General features: G+C 48.4%; 2 protein-coding genes across 6 annotated transcripts in view; both read left to right on the top strand.

Moving 5' to 3' along the window:
* LOC109321881 (WD repeat and FYVE domain-containing protein 3) overlaps positions 1–21,740 on the top strand; it is a 517,024-nt gene that overhangs the window by 349,234 nt on the left and 146,050 nt on the right. The window lies entirely within an intron of this gene.
* Positions 1–21,740, top strand: part of LOC109321882 (WD repeat and FYVE domain-containing protein 3-like) — a 34,898-nt gene that overhangs the window by 11,757 nt on the left and 1,401 nt on the right. For all 4 annotated transcript variants that reach the window (XR_002104189.1, XM_019552641.1, XM_019552642.1 and 1 more), the window contains one exon: positions 4,227–4,437. Coding sequence is in view for 3 of the 4 variants with exons in the window: in XM_019552641.1 (XP_019408186.1) it covers positions 4,227–4,437 (211 nt within the window). In the remaining variant the exon portion in view is untranslated. The remainder of the gene's footprint in view (positions 1–4,226; positions 4,438–21,740) is intronic.

The following is a 21,740-nucleotide window of genomic DNA, read 5'->3' as shown; positions in this document are numbered from 1 at the left end:
GCCTAAGGAGGAAAGTCAGAGTTTTCATGTCTAACTAAACAGATTTCTGGAGGGCCCAGATGCAGGTCTGAGTAGGCAGGTTCCAGCATGGAGGGCCAGGGTGCCAGATATTCCCTGGAACTACTTTTTGTCAAGACACTAATTTGCCTCTGATATGGTGCAGCAGAGAATAGGGATGTGGCATTTGCTAACCATTTGTGTTGCCATAATTTTTATGGTGGTGGAACTGCAACCAATACCATGGCAAGGAAGTTTGGCACCTGGGGCAAAGCCAGCAGCAGCAGCCTGCCCTTGCCCCACGCATAGATCCAGGGGGCATATGTCCTCCCCCCCTCCATGCTTACCTGAGGGTGCATGCAGCAGCAGGAGCCACCCTCCCTCTGTCCTCACACCCCCTCAAACGTGCCACTCGTGACTCCATCCTGCACCCTTCCCTGGTTGAGCAAGTGTCCATTGGTGCCCCTTTGCTTCGGCCCTCAGGGCAGTTGCCCCACTCACCCCCACCCCCCTTTGCTATGGTACTGACTGCAACGTCAGGCAATACGTATCTGTTTCTACCCTCAGTGATTTTTTTTGCATGTTGTCTACAGCAGCCTCTGGAAAGTAGCTCTGCATTGATTATACTTTGTAATATGCAAAGCAGGAAAGTCATTCATCTGGTTATATCAGTGCAAAGTCCTAATGTAGATGTGCTACATGAACATAGAGCAGGATTTATGTCAGTATGGCTTAATATGATATATTCCCAGGTTAAGGTGCATGGATGAAAGCCTTATTCATTGCCAGTACAGCAATCTGCATTAGGAATTTGACCTGCTATAATTTCACTGCTGTTCTTGCATAAATTCCTTTAATGCCGGCCTCTGTTTGTTTGGAGCCTTCAGATTTGTGAAAGGAAAGTTACAGAAGAGAGTATAAAAGCAATTTGTGTAAATGCTTGACTCTCTTTTTCTAGAAGTCTACTGCAAATGGTGGATTCCATGAAGTGTCCTGACTTTAATGGCATGTACATGGATTTATTCATTTGTTCATTTCCTTGCTGTACAGATTAACTGACTGAAAAATGCTTAATACCATCAGAAATTTGGCAAGTAAAATATAGAGACCTATATCAGGCAGATTATGTGTTAACTTGTCCTTTAGTACTGTAATGTCTATGCATTCAAATGCAGTGAATTGATCTTTAAACACTCTAGGTTAGATCAGGGACTTGCAAGGAAGTTGAATTGAAGAACTGTCGTCCATGGGTGCACAAGAATTTTGTAGATCTGGAATAGAATCCAATCTTAGGAATTTTTTAAGCCTTTCTTTTAGATGAGGGATCATTGAGAGCTGTCCAGTGCAGGGTTATTTTTATTTTCAGCCGATCCATATTCTAAACGTGTTTGGATGTGTTTACTATGTTATCTGTCTCAGTCAAGGTCTTCATGATTCACAATAACTTATGTCAGTGCTAAATACAGGATGGTGTGTAGGGGTTAAGTTCTTTCATAGCACATAGTTTAGCTAGGCTTTTAATAAGGCAGTCTTAATATCTTGTGGTTAGGGTATACTTATGAAGAATGTGAAAGACCCCTCTGCCCACTGAGTTAATAAGCAGAAGACCTAAGATTGCTACCAAATAGTTCTCTCCCTCCCTTAACAACATTTTCCTTTTGTTGCTATCCTGCATGCAAACATGCAGTTATTATATTGTTTTATTTAGAGTTCTCAGCATTTCCTGCCTATATATTTAAAGCAAAATGTCAGAGGTTTCATTAAGATGAAACAAAAGAAATGAATTTGTTCACCTGTGAACAGCTGTATTCTAAAATGTCCCTATTTATTTTGAAGCAGAATAATCTATTTTGATTTTTCTGGATTTTACATATTAGAACAAGCAATTGAAGTAACATCATTAAGTCTCATGAAAAGTTGGGAGAGCTTTGGCCTCTTCTGAAAATTGCACTGTCTGTTTCAACTTGAAACATATTTGGATGTAACATACTGTTCTGATTTTAACTTTAAAAAAAGTAAGGCCTGTAATAAAGCTGATGAAATGAAAACATTACAGGGTTGTCTTATCATGTTTCCTTAGACAGAAATCCAAAGAGAATCTCAAGTTTAGGATGGTAATTTCTGACTTCTGTATGAATTCTTGTTTTTGCATGCCTAGCCTCTTAGAGCTTTTTTTTAAAGAAAGCCCCACACTCACCAGCTGCAGCAGCAGGGATCATGGCCTCTGGGTGCTTGTGGCAGAGCCCCCCCTGACACACACACACAGACTGCCGGGCAGCTGGGATTGCTCCCCCATGCCTTGCACTTGCATGGCAGCTGCTCCATTGCGTGGGTGCAGCGCAACTCGGCAGAATGCTGTGCAGTGTCTGAGAGCTGGGGCTGCTGGGGCTCAGCAGTGCTGGGCTCTGGCTGACACATGGAGCCACCCCAGCTCCCAGGTGAATCGAGCCAGGGGCTGAAGAGTTGGGCCGGCTTGAATCCCCAGCCCCCAGTTCAATTCCCCAGCTCCCCATTCCAATTGCTGGGGAGCTGGGATGTCTCCATGCGTCAGCCAGAGCCTGGCACCGCTCAGTCCCAGCAGCCCCAGTTCCCAAACGGTGCACAGAGCCCTGCTGAGCCGTGCTGCACCTGTGCCATGGGGCAGGTGCTGTGCCGGTGCCAGGTGGAGGGGGCAATCCCCACTGCCCCCCACTGACCCGTGCTGCACAGGAGGGCTCTACCAAGAACACCCAGAGGCCCTGATCCCTGCTGCTGCAGCTAGTGAGTGCGGGGCTGCAGCTAGTTAATGCTGGGAGGCTGGGCTGGGCAGGGGATGCAGCTGGGCAGGGCAGCCATGGGGGCTTCTCTCCAGGCTCCCCTGACTGTGCCTGCCTCTGCCCCAGTGTGGGAAGCTGTGGGGGCTAGGCCCTGCTTCCTCTTGCCCAGCCAGCATGGGAGGGGAGCGATGCAGGTGTGGCTCACTCTGGGCGGTAGCAGGGCATAGCCCCCGCTCCCAGCGCTGTTGTGCCTGCATCAGTGCTGGGAGCAGGGGCTCTGCCCTGTCTCTGCTTGCCAGCTGGCGTGGAATGCAGGTGTGGCAGTGCTGTGAGTGGGGGCCAGACCCTGCTGCTTCTTGCCCCTTCTGCCTGGAGCGAGCCATGTCCACATCCTGGCCCCCTCCCCTCCCAGCTGGGCAAGCGCCAGCAGGGCAGAGCCCCTGCTGCCGCGCCCACATTCCATGCCCCCAGTCCCCGCTCCCCAAGTAATGTGCCTCCCTCCTCTGGCTGGGCAGCTTATCCCATCCCCTTCCCCATGCCCTTTCCCTCCCCCAACCCCAACAGACTTACCAGCTGGAGGCAGCTCTTAGCTGCCTGTTTAGTCTATGGCTGAATCTCCAATTGGGCCAAATTTTTTTTTTGAAGCTTTTCTGAATTAATTTGGAGCTTTTACTTGGTCTCCTGCTTCGATTTGGATTCGGAGATTCAGTCCCCGAATTGGGCCGCATCCCCTCTGAATTGAATCAGCTACTGAAGCTTCACACAGCCCTAGTAGCTTGCTTGCTATAAATCAGGAAAGTCATTCATCTGTTTGCATTCTTTGTTTCTAGCAGTGTAATGCTAATTATAAATGCTTGCCTGGCTTAAGAAGATTGTTTCACAGAGTTATCTGGGCTGTAGAAATTTCCCCTGGTCTGCTGTTTCCTGGAGTACATTCAGGATGTGAAATGGAAAACCATTGTTTTTGGAAGCTTGTACACTAAGATAGAAAAAAAGAGTAATTCTGTAGTTAGTCTCATCATAGAGCAAATATCTTGGTGTTTTGAATTGACTTGTGATTGAGTTGTATAGCTTACAATTTGATGTACACAATCATTGATTCTAGAATTATTTTGGTAATGATTTACAATAAATTAGTTTGTTCTAGAATTTATCTTTCAATCTCAGAAATAAGCAGTGCTTGTCAGCACAGTATACCTAATCAGATGTATTCTATATTATGGAAGTTGGCAACTTCCTTTCTGGTTCCTGGAGTTTCCAACTTGAAGCCTGAATTAAAAGATCCAGTTTTCTTCCTCCTGACATGTAATGTTAGATTCTTAGTGCATAAAATTATCTTGTACTTTCAATAAAAGTAGCTGCTCTCTTTGTGATAGGGTTTGGGATAGTGACACTTTGAATTTCTTTTCCAAGTAGATTTGTGATCGTTGCCCTAGTCTGTGCACTCAACTAATTGATTTTCTCTCTAAACAGGATAGAGAGGAATTTCCCAAAGTCAACGAAGATGAATATGGTGAAGAGGATCATGGGCCGGCCACGGCAGGAGGATTGTGGCCCTCAAGATAATGCTTTAGGGCTGATGCACCTGCGGCGCCTCTTCACAGAACTTTGTCATCCTCCTCGGCACATGACTCAGAAAGAGCAGGAAGAGAAACTTTATATGATGCTGCCGGTTTTTAACAGGGTAAGCCAGACAATCTCCGCTGTCTGTGATCACTTAGATCTATGTTTTGTGGCAGTTGTTCTTCAGGATTAAAGGGTTTGGGAGTACATAGTAGAAACGCAATAGGAATTATAACTGGTTTGCTGCCAGCATATCCTTTCTCTGACATCCAAAATAATGTGTTTAGGAACTTAATAAAAGGACACGAGGCAAGGATTTTTGTGGATAATATATTTTATTAAACCAGCTGCATGGTTGGTATGGGCCTAGACAGTCTTTCAAATGCAGTGCATACTTTTTCAGGTCTCAAGTTCATGTCAATCTTGTTTTTTTTATTTATTAACACTTAGTTTTAATTGGGAGCTACATGAGCATCTAGGACAGGTGGGGATTTATTTCAGCTGGAGCGCACTTAATGAGTTTTGGTGAGCTGTCGAGGGCTGCAAAGGTACCCCTGTGGCTTAATCAGTGCGTTCCCCTCATGTCACAATCTTGGAACTGGCAGTCCCATCCCTAACCCCTGACCTTTGCCACTGGAAGTCCCTCCACTTGCTCCTGGAACTCCTTCTTTGGGGGTGGGGGGGAGGAGGAGGATGGTTGCCATATTAACTTTGCTGCCTTGTTGCCATGTTCAGCTCTTGCCAGAGCTGCACATCACTGAGCAGCAGTGCCTGGGTAGGCCATGAGTGCCCTGAGGGCCCCTGTCTGCTGTTGCTGGCAGTGGGGTTGTGTGCCACGGGATGTTCCCTAATTGGTGGGTGCCCCCAGGCCAGATGGAATTGCCTGGTGGGCCAGATGCGGCCCATGGCCTGTATTTTGGCTGCCCCTGATCTAGATTACCGTACAACTGTGTTGCAGAACTTGCTTTCATAATGGAGTTGCCTGCATGTTGAAGAGCTGTGGTTATATTCAGACCTGACATAATTTTTGTGATTCTGTTTGCTCAGTTTTGACAGCTGCTCCAGATCCTTCTGATAGGTATGATGCTGTAATGTGGTGAGAGCTGCAATCTGTAGAACAGAAGGGTTCTTTGTAACACTTCAGAAACTTTTGTCACTCAATTGTGCTTCTGCTTTGTCATGAGTAAATCTTTGACAACTCTTTAAGGGTTGTGGAAGAAATCAAACTTCGTATTGTGGTTGAATCAGAACTGACAGAGCCAGCTTTTCTTTATTTAGGGCTATACTGTGATCACAGAGAGGATTTTATACAGTAAGGGGAATCGCTCACTTGTCTGTTTCAAAGGAATCCTCCCCTTCTCCAAGTTTTCAAGCATTTTTATACTTAAGACAGATAAAGAGAAAAAAATACGACCTTGAAGAAACTAAAACAAGTTTACTTAATTGGACATCTGTGCACAGAGTAATAAGACATGCAAGATTTTTTATCTCAAACCATATAACTGAAATAAGCAGTATCAGCACTTCTGGTTTCTGTTTTTCTGGTCAGGGAGGCCAGAAGCCTGACTACATTAACTCCTACAGGGTGTTAAGAGAGCATCAGTTTTATGAACTCTAGTATGTCTACCCATTAAAGAGAGATGTTGAAATGTATTTGTGTTTTTTTTCTGCATGCCTTTCATCATTTAATGTACTATCAGGGAAAACTGGGACATCAGTAAAATAAAAATAGAATATTTCAGATTAGTAAATTAGCCTTTTCCAAATGTTATGTATTAAGTTGGTTATGTGCTGCTTAGAAGAGGGGTGGGCAAAATATGGCCTGTGGGCCCCATCTGGCCCACCAGGCTATTCTATCCGGCCTATGGGGCCCCTAGAAAATTTTTTAAAATTGATATTTATTTACCTCTAGCTCCTGTCAAAAGTGACAGGAGCCGGGGGCAGTAGGACCCAGGGGAAGCCACAGCAGGCTCCTGGAAGAACAGGGCCTGACCCGCCCCGCCCCCTTTCTCCTCCCTCGCCTGTGCTGGAGTGGGGCTGTGCATGCTGGTCCCCACCTGGCCAGGGTACTGGGAGCAAGAGGGCATGTGGCAACCAGTGCCGGTGGGGCCCCGAGTGGGGTGGCTCCTCTCTCTCTTCCTGCTGGGGCAATCCAGCCTGGTTCCATAGAACCAGCCAGCTGCACCTCAGGCTCCTGCCACCCTGCTCTGGGCCCTGCTGGCACTGGCCCCGGGGCACTGCCTGGCTGTCGCTGGCTCCCAACCCTCTGAGGGGGCCAGGGCCTGATCAACCTGGCCAGCAGGTGGCTGCCTACCTCCTGCAAGCCCTCCAGTGGCTCCTGTATGCTGAGGGCCACCTCCCGTGGCAGCAGCTGGCGTGCCAGTTCCTGTATCGAGTGGGGGGCCTTGGCTTTGACTGGGAGCTTTTTTTCCTGGACCTCACCTTCCTGAACGGGGCAGTCCTCCCCCCATTCTCCCACAGCATGGTGCGGGCTTGGCGGGCTGCCTTCCATCTCTGCCCCCAGGCCAGGCGCGTGTGTTTCCCACAGCTGCTTCAGGAGCCTCTGGTCCACAACCTGGCCCTGCAGCATGTCGTGCCTAGTCTGGCCTCTGCCAGCCTCGTGGCTGCTGTCATCGAGGCACGCACCACCTGCCTGGGGCACCTTCTGGACCCTGCTCACTCGGGCTGGCTGTTACCTGAAGCCCTGGCTGCCTGGATGGCACTGCGCTTTGTCCACACCGCGGGCTGGCTTCTGCACGGCGTCAGGGCCACCCTCCTGACAGAAGCAGTGACTGCCCTGGAAGGCTACCTCGAGGCTCACCAGGCCCTCCCACCACAGAAGCTGCAGGTGACACCTTCCCACTGCTGCCGATCATCCCAGCGGTGGCCACCGAGCTGGCTGACTGGCCCAACACACTGCTGAGGCTCCTTGTGCCCCCCAGCAGCGTTATGGGCTGCCCCTTTGGCACGCTGCCCCAGAAGGGACTCTACGTGTGGTTGGTGTGCACCCGATGCGCCCAGGTGCTGGCCGGCCGCCCCAACACTGCGTGGCAGTGGCGCCTGGCTTAGCCTGGGACCCCAGCGTGGTGCACGCTCTACAAGGCGCCCACCTCCAAGAAGACCAGTGACTTCCGGTGGAGACTGGTGCACAGCATCCTGGCCACTGGCACCTTTGTGCGCCACTTGGACCTGGTGGCCTCGGTGGCCTGTCCCTTCTGCCCGGGGTGATGGAAGAGGACATTTTCCATGCTTTCCTTGACTGTCCCCGACTGCAGCCGCTCTTTGCCGCCCTCGGGACGCTGCTTTGGGCACTGGGCCGAGATTTCTCTGCAGAAACCTACATCTACTTCCCGTACTGCACAGCTGAGCAGGCCGCTGTCAGCTTGGCCAACTTCCTGGTGGGCCAGGCCAAGATGGCCCCGCTGAAGAGCTGGCAGAACCGGATCACTGGGACCGGGATGCACGACGCCCTGCAGCTGTTCCACCTGCTGGTGTGGGCCCGCCTCTCTCTTGAATTTGACCATGCAGTTCTCCGGTGGATGGTGTCCACCTTTAAGTAACACCGGGCTGTCGACGGAGCACTGTGCTGAGTCGAGGCGGGACGCCTGCACCTTGCCCTGTGACACCACCAGCTCCTCAAGGTGCAGAGGTGCACCCAGCAAGATGAGACCTTGGGCTTTGTCCGGATAGGCTGACCTCTGATGTCCTGAGCCCCCTCTGGGTGTCCCCACTGGCAAGAACTGTACATATGTGTATATACTTCTTTTGTTCTTTGTGTTTTCTTGGGGGTTTTTTTGTCTTAAAGTGTGCGGGCAGGCCTTGCAGACCATGAGCCCAGGTCTTGTCCTCGATGCCCAGGTCCTCAGACCGAACTGTACATCGTTTCTATTGCCCACCACTTGTCACCCTTCCCGGAATAAACGTCCCTTAAAAGTCAAAAGTCTTTCTTTCTTTCCTTCCTTCCCTCCCTTCTGCTTTGGATGCACCGGACCAGGCTTGCTTGGAGCTGCGTGGTGCGATCCTGAGCGTTTTCATGCTTTTCAGGGAGGGCCCACGGTCTCTGCCTCAGTCCTTGAGCCTCATGTTCAATGGGTGGAGGTATGTGATCTATTTTTCTTTTGGGGAGACCACATGTTTTCAGTGTGGGAGCTCTTCCCACCTAGCAGCTCAGTGCCCATGGGGGGGACCAGCCAAAACATCAGTGACTACAGTGATGCCAACGGATGGCCCATCTGCTTCTGGGAAGCAGGCCCCACCCAGTGAGGCTGAGAGCTTTTCCCGACCTCCTTCTACCCCTGTTCCGCCTGAGGGGGCTGAAGTCTCTGGCGTGGAAGTGCCATCTGGCGGAGGGGCTGGGACTAGGCCCCGACCCTCCCCCCAACTCATTCCACCTACAGTGCCTACCCCCACCAGTACAGAGACACCACCAGGTAGAGAGGCGGATGCTTCAGCTTCCCCCCCGCCTGCTCTGACCTCCCCGATTAAGGCGGGGGTGGTCAGCGATTGTGGCATCAAAGCCCTGTCAGACGATGGGGCTCAGGCCTCCTGCAAGTTGCCCTCCACAGCGGCTTTGTCTGAGGTGGCTGACTCTGGGGAGGCAGGCCAGAAGCAGTCTGGCCCATCCTCTATGAAGGATGGGCCATCTGCCACACAGAAGAAGAACAAAGAGAAGAAAGTGAAAGGGACCCCTCAGGATTCCCCATCCCCACTGAGTCCTTCCTCAGCTGGTGCTGGAGAGGCCCCTGCTGGAGAGCCTGGCCTTGCTCCAGCTGTCATGTCAACGACCCTGTTGACCTGGGATGAAGGCAGCTTGGAGGTGGGGGAGGCAAAGACAGGGGTCATTAACGCCTCGCCTATCTCCCAGCACTCAGAGATGGGTGGCAGAAAGACATATTCACAATGTCTCTCTTCTGGAGGTCTGACCCAGGGGGCAGCAGAGGAGTCTGCTGACCTCTTGGTCATATCCCAGGTCACTGAATTAGATGAGGAGGCTAGTGAGATGGAAATCCAGCTTTTTGAGTGTCGCAAGTGACCTCGAGAGCAGGATGACCTCTCCCCCACAAGAAGGTGGGGCTTGCTCTTGAAGAACCAGACCTTGACCTGGACGATCAGAGAAGGTTGATAGGTTTAGATATTGATGGTGTAGATGCAGAGCTCCCAACTGGTGTGCAGCCTTGCTGCTCTTCTGTTGGAAACGTGCAGCCCGTGTTGGCAGATCTCCCCTGGGTCAGTCTTGACTGTGGGGGCTCCTGACCTTTTTAAAACAAACGAAAGGACAGAAGAATATACTGGCACGCATCAGCCAATGGTGTGCGGACCCTAAAGTTTTTATCAAGGCTGCCAGAGCTGCAGCCAAGCTAATGCAGCAAGATCTGGGCATTAGGCAGATGGCTTATTGTCTGGAGCAGCTCGCCCAGCGGGTGAGAGATGAGTGGGGCTGGCGGGGTCCCTGGAGTAGAGTAGGGCACGATAGGCCTTTTTTTCGACCTGTCTCTGCCTTTGCGCTGCTCTTGGGGGCTTGCTCTTTTGTCTACATCTTACCTCGCTCTTCCTCTCCCGTACCCATACCCATGGCAGCCACAACCATTGGCACTTTTAACATCAATGGCTGTCGAGATCCGGTGAAACGGGAGGCCGTCCTGGAGCTCCTGCACCAGAAGCAGCTGGCTGTTGCCTTCCTCCAGGAGACACGCTCCAACAGGCTCAACCAGTTGGCTTGGCATGCTGCCTGGCAAGGCCAATTGTTCTTGAGTCATGGCACCAACCTTAGTGCTGGGGTCACAGCTCTCCTATCATCACAACTACAGCATGACGTGGTGGTGGCATGAGAGATTGTCCCTGGCCGCCTGTTGACGGTCCGCGTCACCCTAGCACAACACCATCTGCTACTCGTCAACTTCTATGCACCTTCTGATGGCCAGGAGAGGGTCAGTTTCGTTGAGACCTTGGCTGGCCTTTTGCGCGACGTCAGCGAGGATGATGACCTGCTTCTTGTAGGTGGGGACTTTCATTGTACCACTGATACCCCGCTTGACCGTATGGGGCCTGAGCCTCATCTGCCCTCAGCCCGCAAGCTGCAGTCCATCTTGGAGACTGCAAGCCTCGTTGACGTCTGGCAAGCCCTGCACCCCAATGCGCGCCATTACACCTGGGCCAGGATAAGTGCCGGGGGTCTCACTATGGCCTGCCTCGACCGCATTTATGTCACCAGGCACCACCTGCCACTCCTACACAGTGGCCGCATCATTCCCTCAGGCCTGTCAGATCATGGCCTGGCTAGCTGTGAACTGAGCCTGTCTGGGACAGCCTGCACACAAGCGCTTTATTGGTGCTTCAACCTCAGCCTGCTTCAAGACTCCTACTTCCGGGACTGCTTTGTCTGCTTTTGGCGGGGCTGGGAGGCTGCAAGACTGAGCTACTCCTGGAAGCTATGGTGGGATGTGGGCAAGGTACAGATCTGGGCTTTTTGCCAGCAATACACCCAGCTGGCCATAAGTGAACTGTGCCGTCATATCTGAGAGTTGGAGGAAGATGTGGCAGAGCTCGAGGCTGTCCCGCTGGCCTCTAGCAGCAACGCAGTGCTGTGCGAGAGCCTCCAGTTCCACAGTAAATGCTTGTGTGACTTGGCAGAGAGCACAACCCGTGGAGTGGAGCGTTAATCCGTGCCTGCTGCCAAGAGCTGGTGGAAAGTAATGCCCCAACCCATTGCTTCTTCAACCTGGAGTGGCAGTGGGCAGTGACCAAAGCCTTAGATCACCTCAAGATCCTTGAGGGCCAGGTAATTATGGACCCGGGTTAAATACATGAGCATGCCGTTGCCTTCTATCATGACCTGTTTGTGGCTGACCTGTCCTGCTCTGAGGCCACGCAGGAACTCCACGAGGGCCTGCCATGTCTCTGTGCCCTGGAGGCCAGTGAGCTTGAGTGGGAATGGTTTCTGGAGGAGCTAGCAACCGCTGCAACTGGCCTTACCCCCAGCAAAGCACCAGGCCTCGATGGGTTACCTGCCAAGTTCTACAAGACCTTTTGACCTCTCCTTGTCCCCTGCCTCCTGTGCATTTCCCAGGAGAGCCTTACCAACAAGGTCCTACTGGTCAGCTGCCGCCAAGCAGTACTCACGCTGCTGCCCAAGAAGGGATACCTTGGCTGCATTAACAACTGGCAGCCGGTCTCCCTGCTGTGTGCCGACTACATATTTTGGCCAAAGTGCTGATGACCCACCTCTGCACCATCATGGCCTCTGTCACTGGTCCTGAGCAGAGCTACTGAGTGCTGGGCAGGACCATCCAAGATGGCCTGTTCCTGCTGTGTGACCTACTCGCAGCCAGCAAATTCTTCAGCCTAGACATTTGGCCTAGTCCCTGTGGACCCTGAGAAGGCCTTTGATTGGGTGAGCCATGCCTATCTCTTCCAGACCCTGTAGGCCTTTGGCTTTGGGTCTCTCTTCACCGGGGCCTTCCGGGTCTTGTACCAAGACACCCACAGCCCACTCGAGGTGAATGGTGTCCTCTGTGCCCCATGCCCCGTGCACAGAGGCATCTGTTGGGGCTGCCCCCTGTCGGGCATGCTGTATGCCCTGGCCATTGAGCCGCTGCTGCACACACTGCGGCACCACCTGAGCAGTGTGGCCTTGCTGTTGGCCATGAGCCTGTCCATTGGCCCTCCGCTCTGGCCTTCGGTATATGCAGATGACGTGACCATCTTCCTCAACACCCAGGAAGACATGGGCCCTCATGAACTGCCAGCAAGCCTATGAGTGTGCCTCCTTGGCTTGTATCAACTGGGCCATGAGTGATACTGTCCTTCTTGGTGCATGGACCAGCGTGACCCCCCTAGACTTGTCAGGGGACCTCACCTGTGAGGACCTCAAGGTCCTGGATGTGTTCCTGGGGCCGCTGACCTTCATGTCACACAACTGAGATGGCCTTGATGAGGGGGTGGAGGCCCACTTGCAATGGTGGTGCTGGTGCCTATCCAGCCTTTCCTACCATGGACGTGTCGTCATCACTAACAACCTGGTGGTGGCGACCGCGTAGCACTGATGCACTGTACTCGACCTGCCAACAGATCTACTCGAGAGACTCCAGCACCTCCTGGTAGATTTTTTCTGGTATGGGTGCCACTGGCTTTCATGAACTGTCCTTTACCTACCTGTCATTAAGGGGGCCAGAGCCTGGTCAACCTGGCAAGCAAGGTGGTCACCTTCTGCCTGCAAGCCCTTTAGTAACTTCTTTGTGGTGAGTAGTTCCTACCCTGGCAACAATGGTGTGCTGGTTCCTGCAGAGGGTGGGCCTAGGTGATTCACATTTGCCATGCCCAGGTGCTGGCGGGCTGATCCAGTACACCATGGTGGTGGTGCCTGGGGCCGCCAGATTCCCCACTAGCCCACCCGGCTTGGCACACATGGTCTAAGCTGCCAACTGCTAAGAAGACTGGTGACCTGCAGTGGTGGTTGCTGCATGGCATCCTAACCACTGGCACATTTGCATCCCACTTTGACCCAGCTGCCTTGATAGCCTGCCCCAACTACTTTGGGGGCGTTGAGGAGAACCTCTTTCATGACTTCCTCAACTGTCCCCACCTGTGGCTGCTCTTTGTTGCCCTCAAGCCACTGCTGTGGGTGCTGGGCAGGAGCCTTTCAGAGAACACTGATGTGTGCTCCTACCCGTACTGGGCATTCAAATGGGGTGCTGTCTGGCTGGCCAACTTCCTGCTGGGTCAGGCCAAGATGGGTATCCTCAAGAGCCAGCTGGCTAGCCGGGACTGGCTCAGACGATGCCCTATGGCTTTTTGGCCTCTTGGTGTGGGTGCTGGAGTTTGAGCATGCTATGCTTCAAAGGGCGATGCCTGCTTTTGAGGCATGCTGGGCCCTTGAGGGTGCGCTGTGCCATATGGAGGACGGCCATATTCACTACGTGCTCTGATGTCATGACCAGTCTGGGTGACCAGACGGGCTCAGTGGCAGACTGCAACTCCAAGCTCATGCTGCACCCTGGGCCCTTACCAGGCTGCTTCTTGTTTTTTTTCTTCGTGTAAGGAGTTTGAAGGTTTTGTCATGTATATGATTGGATAGAGCAGGGTAGGAATAGTTTGTTTATAGGGGGCTTTGGTCTGTATGACTGTGTGGTTGGGTGTCCCCCACCACATGACAGCATGGTAGGCACAGCATGTAATACTGCAAAGGTGTCTGTCACAGTGTGATGTTATGAATGTAATGACATGGTGCTTTTGGTTTGATGGTAATTTGTTTGTCTTTGTTTTGTATATTGGACCTGGAGGGGCCAACTTTTTGTACTCAAACCCCCTGAATAAAGTAGCTAAAAAATCAAAGTCCGTCCATCCTTCTGTCCTTCCTTCCGTGCTTCCCTCCCTCCCTGCTGTCCAGCCCAACAACAGCCACCACCTTAACCCTTCTCCAGGCCTGTGCATTTTTCCTTCTCCGCTGCCTCCTCCCTCCCTGCCAGCTGTTGTCGTGGCCCCCTTCCCATTGCCCTTCCTTCCTCCCTCCCTCTCTGCCTGCCATCTCCCCCTCCCTGCCAGGTGTTCCAGGGGGTGTCAGGGATGGGCAGCAGGCGGGGAGTGGCCATGGCCATCGCGACCCCCTCCTTTGCCCTCAAGCAGGGAGTCATGGGGAAGCTCTACTGCTTGGGTGGCCAGGGTGTGTTCACCATTGCCACAAACTTCCCTGGAAATGACTCAAACTTGGGCCCACACAGCCCTCTCATCCTTGATGAAGTATTTACATGGCCCCTCCTGCTCCCTGCTCATCCTTTGGGGCCAGCCATGTAAACAGGCCCTCTGCCTCCTCCCATGGAGCAGCAGGGCTTCCCCCGTCTGAGGAGGAGGTGGTGGCGGCTTTCTCCCTCCTGCCTGCCTCCACCTACTCCTGCAGAGCAGCAGGGCTTCCCTCCTTCCCTCCAGCTCACCCACCTGCCTCTGCCTTCACTTCCTTCTGCGGAGCAGCAGGGTTCTCACCTCCCTGCCTGAGGAGGTAGAGCCCCTGCAGCCAGTCACTGCTGGCCCTCTCGGAGCACATGCGCAGTTTCCCAAAAACATTACAGACAGACGGACGCACAGACAGACTGAGCCCCTTATACTAGAATTTCTCTCTTAATGTGCAGTAAATTACCAATTAAGATTGACGGCTTGAGATATGGAGCCTTTTATTCATAGGAGGGAGTACCTGCACATCCAGGTTGCTCCACTCAGAGGCTGGATTGAGAAATGTTGTTTGTACTAAGTGATGCTAATGAGTACATGATAAAACACAATAATCATTTATTAGAATGATTATTAGATTTTGAGAGTCATGAGCAAGGAAACCACAGATAAATTATGTAGATTGTCTCAAGTAAGTGGGATAAGACCTTTTATATCATGCCTTTATTTGATTTGTACGTTTTGTAAAGAAAACTATTCTAGCAATTTATAGGAGTTACTCATGTCATTTTTTTTGTGACACTAGCTTTTGGGTTTCATTTTAGCATGAGTTCCTTCTAACAAGTTTTCTGGTATAGTTCCATACTTTTAACTATTGTACTTTACCTAAATAGTAAGACCTAGTGTTATAATTGGAAAGGAAATGGGGGCAGCTGGAGTAGGGCAAAGGACGTAAACCAATCAAAGCCTCACACTGCAAGCTTAAATACTGTGAAGTAACACTTTTATATGCACTTACTTAAAGAGCATTGTGGTGGTAAAACTGATGGTAGGGAAAGCTGTAAGACAAACAACTGTTTGGGGAGTGTCCACACTAACCTTCACAAATTATTTTTGTTGTTTAGATGTATATCCTGCTCGATGATCTCCCGAGGTCCCTTCCAGCCCTAATGTCTATGAAATCTATGAAATCTATCCAGGAAGGCTCAGAGTGGTTTGCAATAACAGATAAACAGACTACAAAATAAGAAAGTAAAGGCCAGACTCTTGTTCTCTACAGGGTGTAGCTGGGTAACCTGTTGGCTAGAGCTGAAAGTCTACCACTTCTTTATGCAGAAAAATTCTGTCTCAACTGTGCAGGAAAAATTAAAGTGGTACAACTCGCCTGGTGTAGATACAGTCATAACAATATAACATATTATTTTCTACTGGGCTGTGTGAAGCTTTGGTACCTAATTCGATTGGATGGCTGAATCTCCGAATCTGAGTCAAATCAGAGGATCCTTTTAATCTGTCTGAATTGAAACGGAACTCTCCGAATCAATGCAGAAAGATTTGGCAATTCAGACATAAGCACAGCTTTAAGTGTTTTTTCTACATACCTCTAGGAAGCAGGTGGCTGTGAATGCTGCGATGCTGGGGCTCATGGAGCATCCCACACAAGCATGGGGGGCTCCCCAGTGTGCTTGGAAGTAGACCAGAAATACTTCCAGTCCACTTCCGGGTCCCGCGAGGATCAAGTGTTGGGCCCCTCCTTTCCCCCTGCCTCAGCGCCTGGTGCCTCCTGGGTCAGGGGGGAGGGGCACCTGGGGTCAAAGAGGCATTGCAAAATGAATAGTAAAACATAAAACATGAAGAAAGGGATACTTAGGGAAAAGTGTTAGAGATCTTTTCCTTAAAAGGTTAACACTTATTTGTGAATGAGGCACATACTTTTAGAAACCAGTGGCAAAATGGCTGACTATGCTGTATGTCTATGGCAAAATGGGAAACTCCTGATGTGGTCCAGTAAATGGCTGTTGCTCACAGAATGGTTTTATTTTAAAATTGCTGGTTAGTTTCTGAAACACCTTTGTGCATTTATTTTTCCTGTGGTCTGAAGCTCCTTGTTTATAATTTTGGCATTTTACCTAATTGGGCAAGTGAAATTTTCAAAGAGAAACCAAAAACTTATGTGAGGAGGAGTGGGGGTGGGGAACACAAACTTGTGACTTCTGACTGTGCCAAAGGACTTACTTTCCAGGAAGCTGTACAGTGATTCTTCTTTGTGTTAAGCACCCTCTGTTAAAATTAATTCTCAAGTTTCTTATATTTGAATGAAGAAAAACATTACTCAGTAATACCAGTAAAACAAAATATTTCTAAATAAAATGTTACAAAATTTCTTTCTGCAGTTACTGAAGTCAAAGAACCCTTGCTCTTTTGCTTCGTTAACTTGTTGCAGTTGATGTTTGTTTCATTACTACTGAAAACTTTTATATAAAATGCATCTCTTTCTTTCGGGTGTTAGTATAATCATTAACTGAATCAGGAGCAACACAAAACCTGAGGCTCTTCAGTTCTTGTTATAGATAAACCAGAGTTCATCTAAAAACTATGACATTTAAGTCTCTCTTCCTGGTCAGCTAATGGATAGGGTTATAGACAGCTTCTGTTTTTTAAATGCATTTTATTTTGCCCTTTAGTCAAAGATGTCTGAAAGGATCAGCCATATGGTAATAAAAGCTAAAACCACTACATACTTCACAAAGGATTTTGTCCTTCTACTAAAATATTCTAGAGCTTCCATTCAGAGTTCTGTGACTGTATGGAGCATAGTTCGCAACAACTAACTGTTCATGAGTTGCATTGTATTTGTCAGTAATGAAGCAAAGCTTTTAAAAAATTTGAAAGCAGGTCAAATGATGGTGAAATTGTTTCTGGAAAAAAACTGCTCCAATTAAATTATTCTGAGTTTCATTGGCAGGATCAGATTTTCTGTACTTGAAAAGGAAACCTGCTGACTGACTATTGAAATGATCTTGCTTTTATGTGGTATCTTTCTTTTAAACTGGATTCCAATATACATTACAATCGTTTGTCCTAAACCTTCCTGTTTGGCTCATGTGAGTAATAATGCTACAAAAGCTGGTCTGTAGAAGTTGCCTTTTACTAGAAGCTTGTAAGAGCTCCAGATGTGTCAGTAACTTGGTTTGTCTGCGCTAGCTCCATGCTATTATAGACAGCTACTGAAAAATAAGTTTGCCCTCCCACTCATGTTTTACCTGGTCCACACCTGGAATATGATAGTGAGGGTGTGCTGCAGTGGAAGTTCCTTCCCTGTTCTCCTCCTTTTCTCTCCCCTTCTTCCTCCCCATCAAGCTCGTGCTACTATGCATGAGATCTGGGGGAAGTAGGTTTCAAGACCAGCAGTGAAGGATGCCCCTGGAGCATCTTTACTGATGTATTTCTGGGTCTGTTGCATGCAAACCAGGAGTGGGTGGATGAAGCTTTTGTTTATTTATTTGTTGATGAGAGCCTTGACAGCAGCATGGATCAAGTGCAGAGCAACCCATAGATGCATGTAACAATTATATGGGCACAAATGTATGTTTTGAAAAGTATTCCAATATAAGGGTTATGTTTGTCTGCTCTTATACTGGTATAAATATAAGAAGCTAAGCTGGTTTAAATTTTAAGTCTGTGTGGGCAGGGGCAGACAATCAGCTGATTGTCAAAATCCTGCTGCCAGCAGCTTTGGCTGGGCTGCTGAGTATGGGAAATCAGAGGCTCCTGATGCTGGGGGATGGGGAGGGAGGGAGGAACCAAAGGGCTTACCCCTCTGGGGACTTAAAACCATACCGGGAGCTTCTGCTTCCCCATGCCTGGCAGCTTGGTCAGAACTGTGTGGTTTGGGGTTTAAAGTCCTGGCCATAAGTTTAAATTTAAGGTGCCATACAGATTTGGCATAAACATTTTGTACGTCATATGTGGAACATTTTAATAACACATTTGCCATTTTATGGAACCTTAAATTGGGTGCCTATGTAGCAACCTTGTCATTTATGTCATGCTTAATGTGTGAATTGTGACATCAGTGTACCTTGAAGAGGGGGGCTAAAGTTGCATCTGTCCAGATTCCTAGTTTGCTGTTATGCCCTACTCACATCTGCAGGGAATTGTGAATACAGAAGTGGTTGTATCATCATACTCACCAATTAGTCATCAGATATTAAATGAGTAGCTGTAATGTCTTCATTAATGTTTTGGATGATGGGACTGAGTGCAGGGTTTGTTACCAAAAAAAAGGCCAACAGCATACTTGTCGCAGGGCACTAAGGTGTGCCTGCTCTTTCAAGGGCAGAAACTGCCTAGAGAGAGGGCCCTGTGAGCCAGATAGGACGCCCACAGGTGCAGGTTGTTGTGGCAGCAAGCTACTGAGGGAGTTTAGCCTGCACCTGCATCCAGTCACCTAACCGGAAGTAGGCAGGGCCTTGGGCACAGATAAGTTTCAAGGCTGGGACTGGAAGTTGTTAGTTCCCCCACAGCTGCCAGAGGAAGGAACTCCTGCAGAGAAGAATGTCCCAGAGATGCTGTAGCCTTCTGATATGCTGCTTACAGGACTAATGAGGCTCCTGGAGCTCTTCAGGTACTCTGGGCTGTGAGGCAATTAATGCTCATGGAGCAGTTTGCCTTTTTTAAAGAGACAGCTCACTCTGCACTGTTTGTATTATGTTATAGCATAACATAATACAACATAACATAATATAACATATTTTGATTGTTTGTACTCCGGGGGACTCGGCTGAGGCTACTGGGGAGGAGGAGGCCTCATTGGGGCACAGTACAGTGTGGAGACCCCAGCGGTGCGGGGTGTAGTTACTGAGGCTAAGGGTCCAGTGACAACAAGATGTCAAACTAGACCAAGGCCTCATCATAAGAGATAACGTCTAAATACTATCCATGAGGCATTGGGCATGGAAAAAGCTGTTTTGGAGCCACGCATCTAGCCCATAAGGCTTGGGGTGTCCCATAAGTCACCTATCAAGAGCAGGGCCCATCAAGGGGTCCAATAACCTGCAGGGTTTGGCTGGGGGCGGGGTCCATCAGGACCGTGACTGAGCTGTGGTGTGAGTGGCCTCCCTATTTATTAGGTTTACCAGCAAGATGTGGCAGGCAAGATTAGAAGGTGCCTGTAGGGTGGAGTCGGCACAGTCACGGAGCCCTAGGGACTTTCCTGTCCATGGGGACGCCACATCATGACACTACTGGGTTGTATTAACAGAAGCTTCACTTACAGATCAAGGGAAGTGATTCTTTTGCTCTATACAGTACTGATAAGGCATCACTTGAAGTACTGCATCCAGTTTTGGGCCCCACACTTTAAGAAGGATGTGGACAGATTGGAAGAGGTCCAACACAAAGCACAAAAATGATGAGGGGCCCGAGAAGAAAGACTTAGGAGGAAAAGTTGAAAGAACTAGGGTTATTTAGTCTGACGAATAAGAGAAAACTAAGCGGGTTTTGATAGCAGTCTTGAAATACTCAAAGGGTGATTTTTAGAAAAGATGGGGAAGGGCTTTGTTCTGTGGCCGTAGGGGACAGAACTAGGAACAAGGGCCTCAAGCTTCAGTAGAGGAAATTTAGGTTGGAGATTAGGAAGAACTTTCTGACTATGAAGGCAGTCAAGCACTGGAAGAGTCTACCTAGAGAAGTTGTGGAATCTCGCCTCCTTGAAAACTTTGAAGAGCAGACTGGGTAGATACTTGATTGGATTGGTTCAGTCCAGGATGATACTACCTTGAGCAGGGGGCTGGACTAGATGACCATGGGCGTGTCTACGTGAAATGCTAAAGCGCAAGTACTAAACGACTGTACAGTAACAACTGTGCAGTCTACTGCTTGTGTAGCCGTGGGTCTTCTGAGGTACCTTCCGACCCCCTTGTCGTATGATTCTATTATTTAATGCTTTCATTTTATCTAGAATACAACAGAATGGCTTTAAATGCATTTTGTTATAAAAATTGTAACCCATTATATGTACTGGCTTTTCTTTTAATGTTGTGCCTTCAGAGTATTCAGTTATTCTTAGAAGTAAAGCCAGATGAGTTGAGAGAAGACTTCTAACCTGCAGTTAGATTGTATCATTTTATGAGACACTGGCAGATTAAGATATGCTGGCATTCAGAAAACATTGACTTGTGAAAAAGAGTTTGTGTCTTGTGTGTCTCTCTTGTTGGATAAATGTATTAAATTTTGATGTTACCTATTTGATTGGAACCATTGCTAGAAAAAGACCTATAAACACAAACTTATGTATATTCCTGTCTGTTGCAAGATTGCAATCAAAAGGAAAATGTTTGATTCTTTCAATATTGATTATTAATTTTTAGTTGAAGTAAAATAATGTGCCTATTGTTCAAGTAGTTTATTGTATACTTAGTAACAATTTCTTATATCTGAACACCACTTTTAAACATGTTCTTTAGTAATCAGACTACTTCTGTTTAATCATGAAGAAACTGACTACCAATTACGTAATATTTTGTACTTACTATGATGTGCTACTCATTACTTCCAATGTGTAGCAAAATGTATAAATACATATAATATTTCTGTGAAATCCGATTGAGGGTTTAACAAGTTTACCGATGGGTGTCTCAAGCATTTCCCACTTTAATTCTTCAAGCAAAAGAAAAAAAATTGCAAATTTGGAGATTAGAAAAGCAGCATAAAGCACAATAGAACTAGGAGTGGTTTTTGCCCTTGGAAATCAGGAGACCTAACGTAATAAGATGGACAATAATTGGGATTCCCCTAAAGATGATAGCCTCATATTTTTTCCCCGGTACTTCTATTGAAGATGGTACAAATTTTATTTAGAATTATTGACATGAGATAAGTATGCACATACAGCTAAGATTTGCAAAGTCAATGGTTAAGTCATCAATAGGGACACCGGTAAAACTGCACAAGTGGGGCTATGAACAAAACAATCCTGCTTCACCAGAACGTTATTTTCTACGTTATCAGCCACAAGCCATTAGTTACAGAGTTCTATTTTTTTAATTCTGGGGCGGGGAGGGGGTATATGGGACACCTTGTGTAATGGCAGATTTAGTTTTTATTATAACTGGCATTTAAGGGGTTAAAATGCATGTTGGTAGGAGTATGTGGGCTGCTGATAAATCAATCTGGAAGGAGGTATGCTATAAGAAAGTTTGGGAAACTCTGTTGTACAAGATCTCATGCTGTGTTACTTGAGGGCATAAAAGGTGGAGCTGCCAAATTATTCCTTAGTTTTTATTATTCTTGGCAGAGAGACAGAGCACCTTCAGTGCTTGTGTGGTGTTTGTCATGTGATTTTTTTTTTCCCCCCCTTTCTTTTCCTGTTTCTAGTCATGTACTTTTTTTCATGGCTATTTAGAAACAAATAAAAAATACTTTTTTCTAGTTTTTGAGACTACCGCTAGACAAACCTGAGTAGTGGGATTTAGTTTTTATGGCTGAATCAAACTCTGGATTCAGAATTTGCTTCTCTTGCTAGAATGCTCATTGATGTGCTCTCTAGCTGTCTTTTGCTTAGGAAATAAAAGAACCTATCAAACTTGAGGTGGTTTCTTATGGTAATGATCCTATGAGTTGCGGTTCGTCTCTGAGCTCTCACATTCATTCTTTGTCCAAGAGGCTGAAATGGGTACCATAGCAGAGAGAGCAGTGAAAGCTTCGTCCACCTAGTCCCAGAGTACTTGTGAGCCTGCCACCTCCTGCCCAATGCCTAGTATC

This window comes from Crocodylus porosus, unplaced genomic scaffold, assembly GCF_001723895.1.
Source record: "Crocodylus porosus isolate Cpor-Errol unplaced genomic scaffold, CroPor_comp1, whole genome shotgun sequence".
NCBI lineage: Eukaryota > Metazoa > Chordata > Crocodylia > Crocodylidae > Crocodylus > Crocodylus porosus.
The sequence above is the reverse complement of the archived record's forward strand: the minus strand, read 5'-3'. Positions and strand labels throughout refer to the sequence as shown.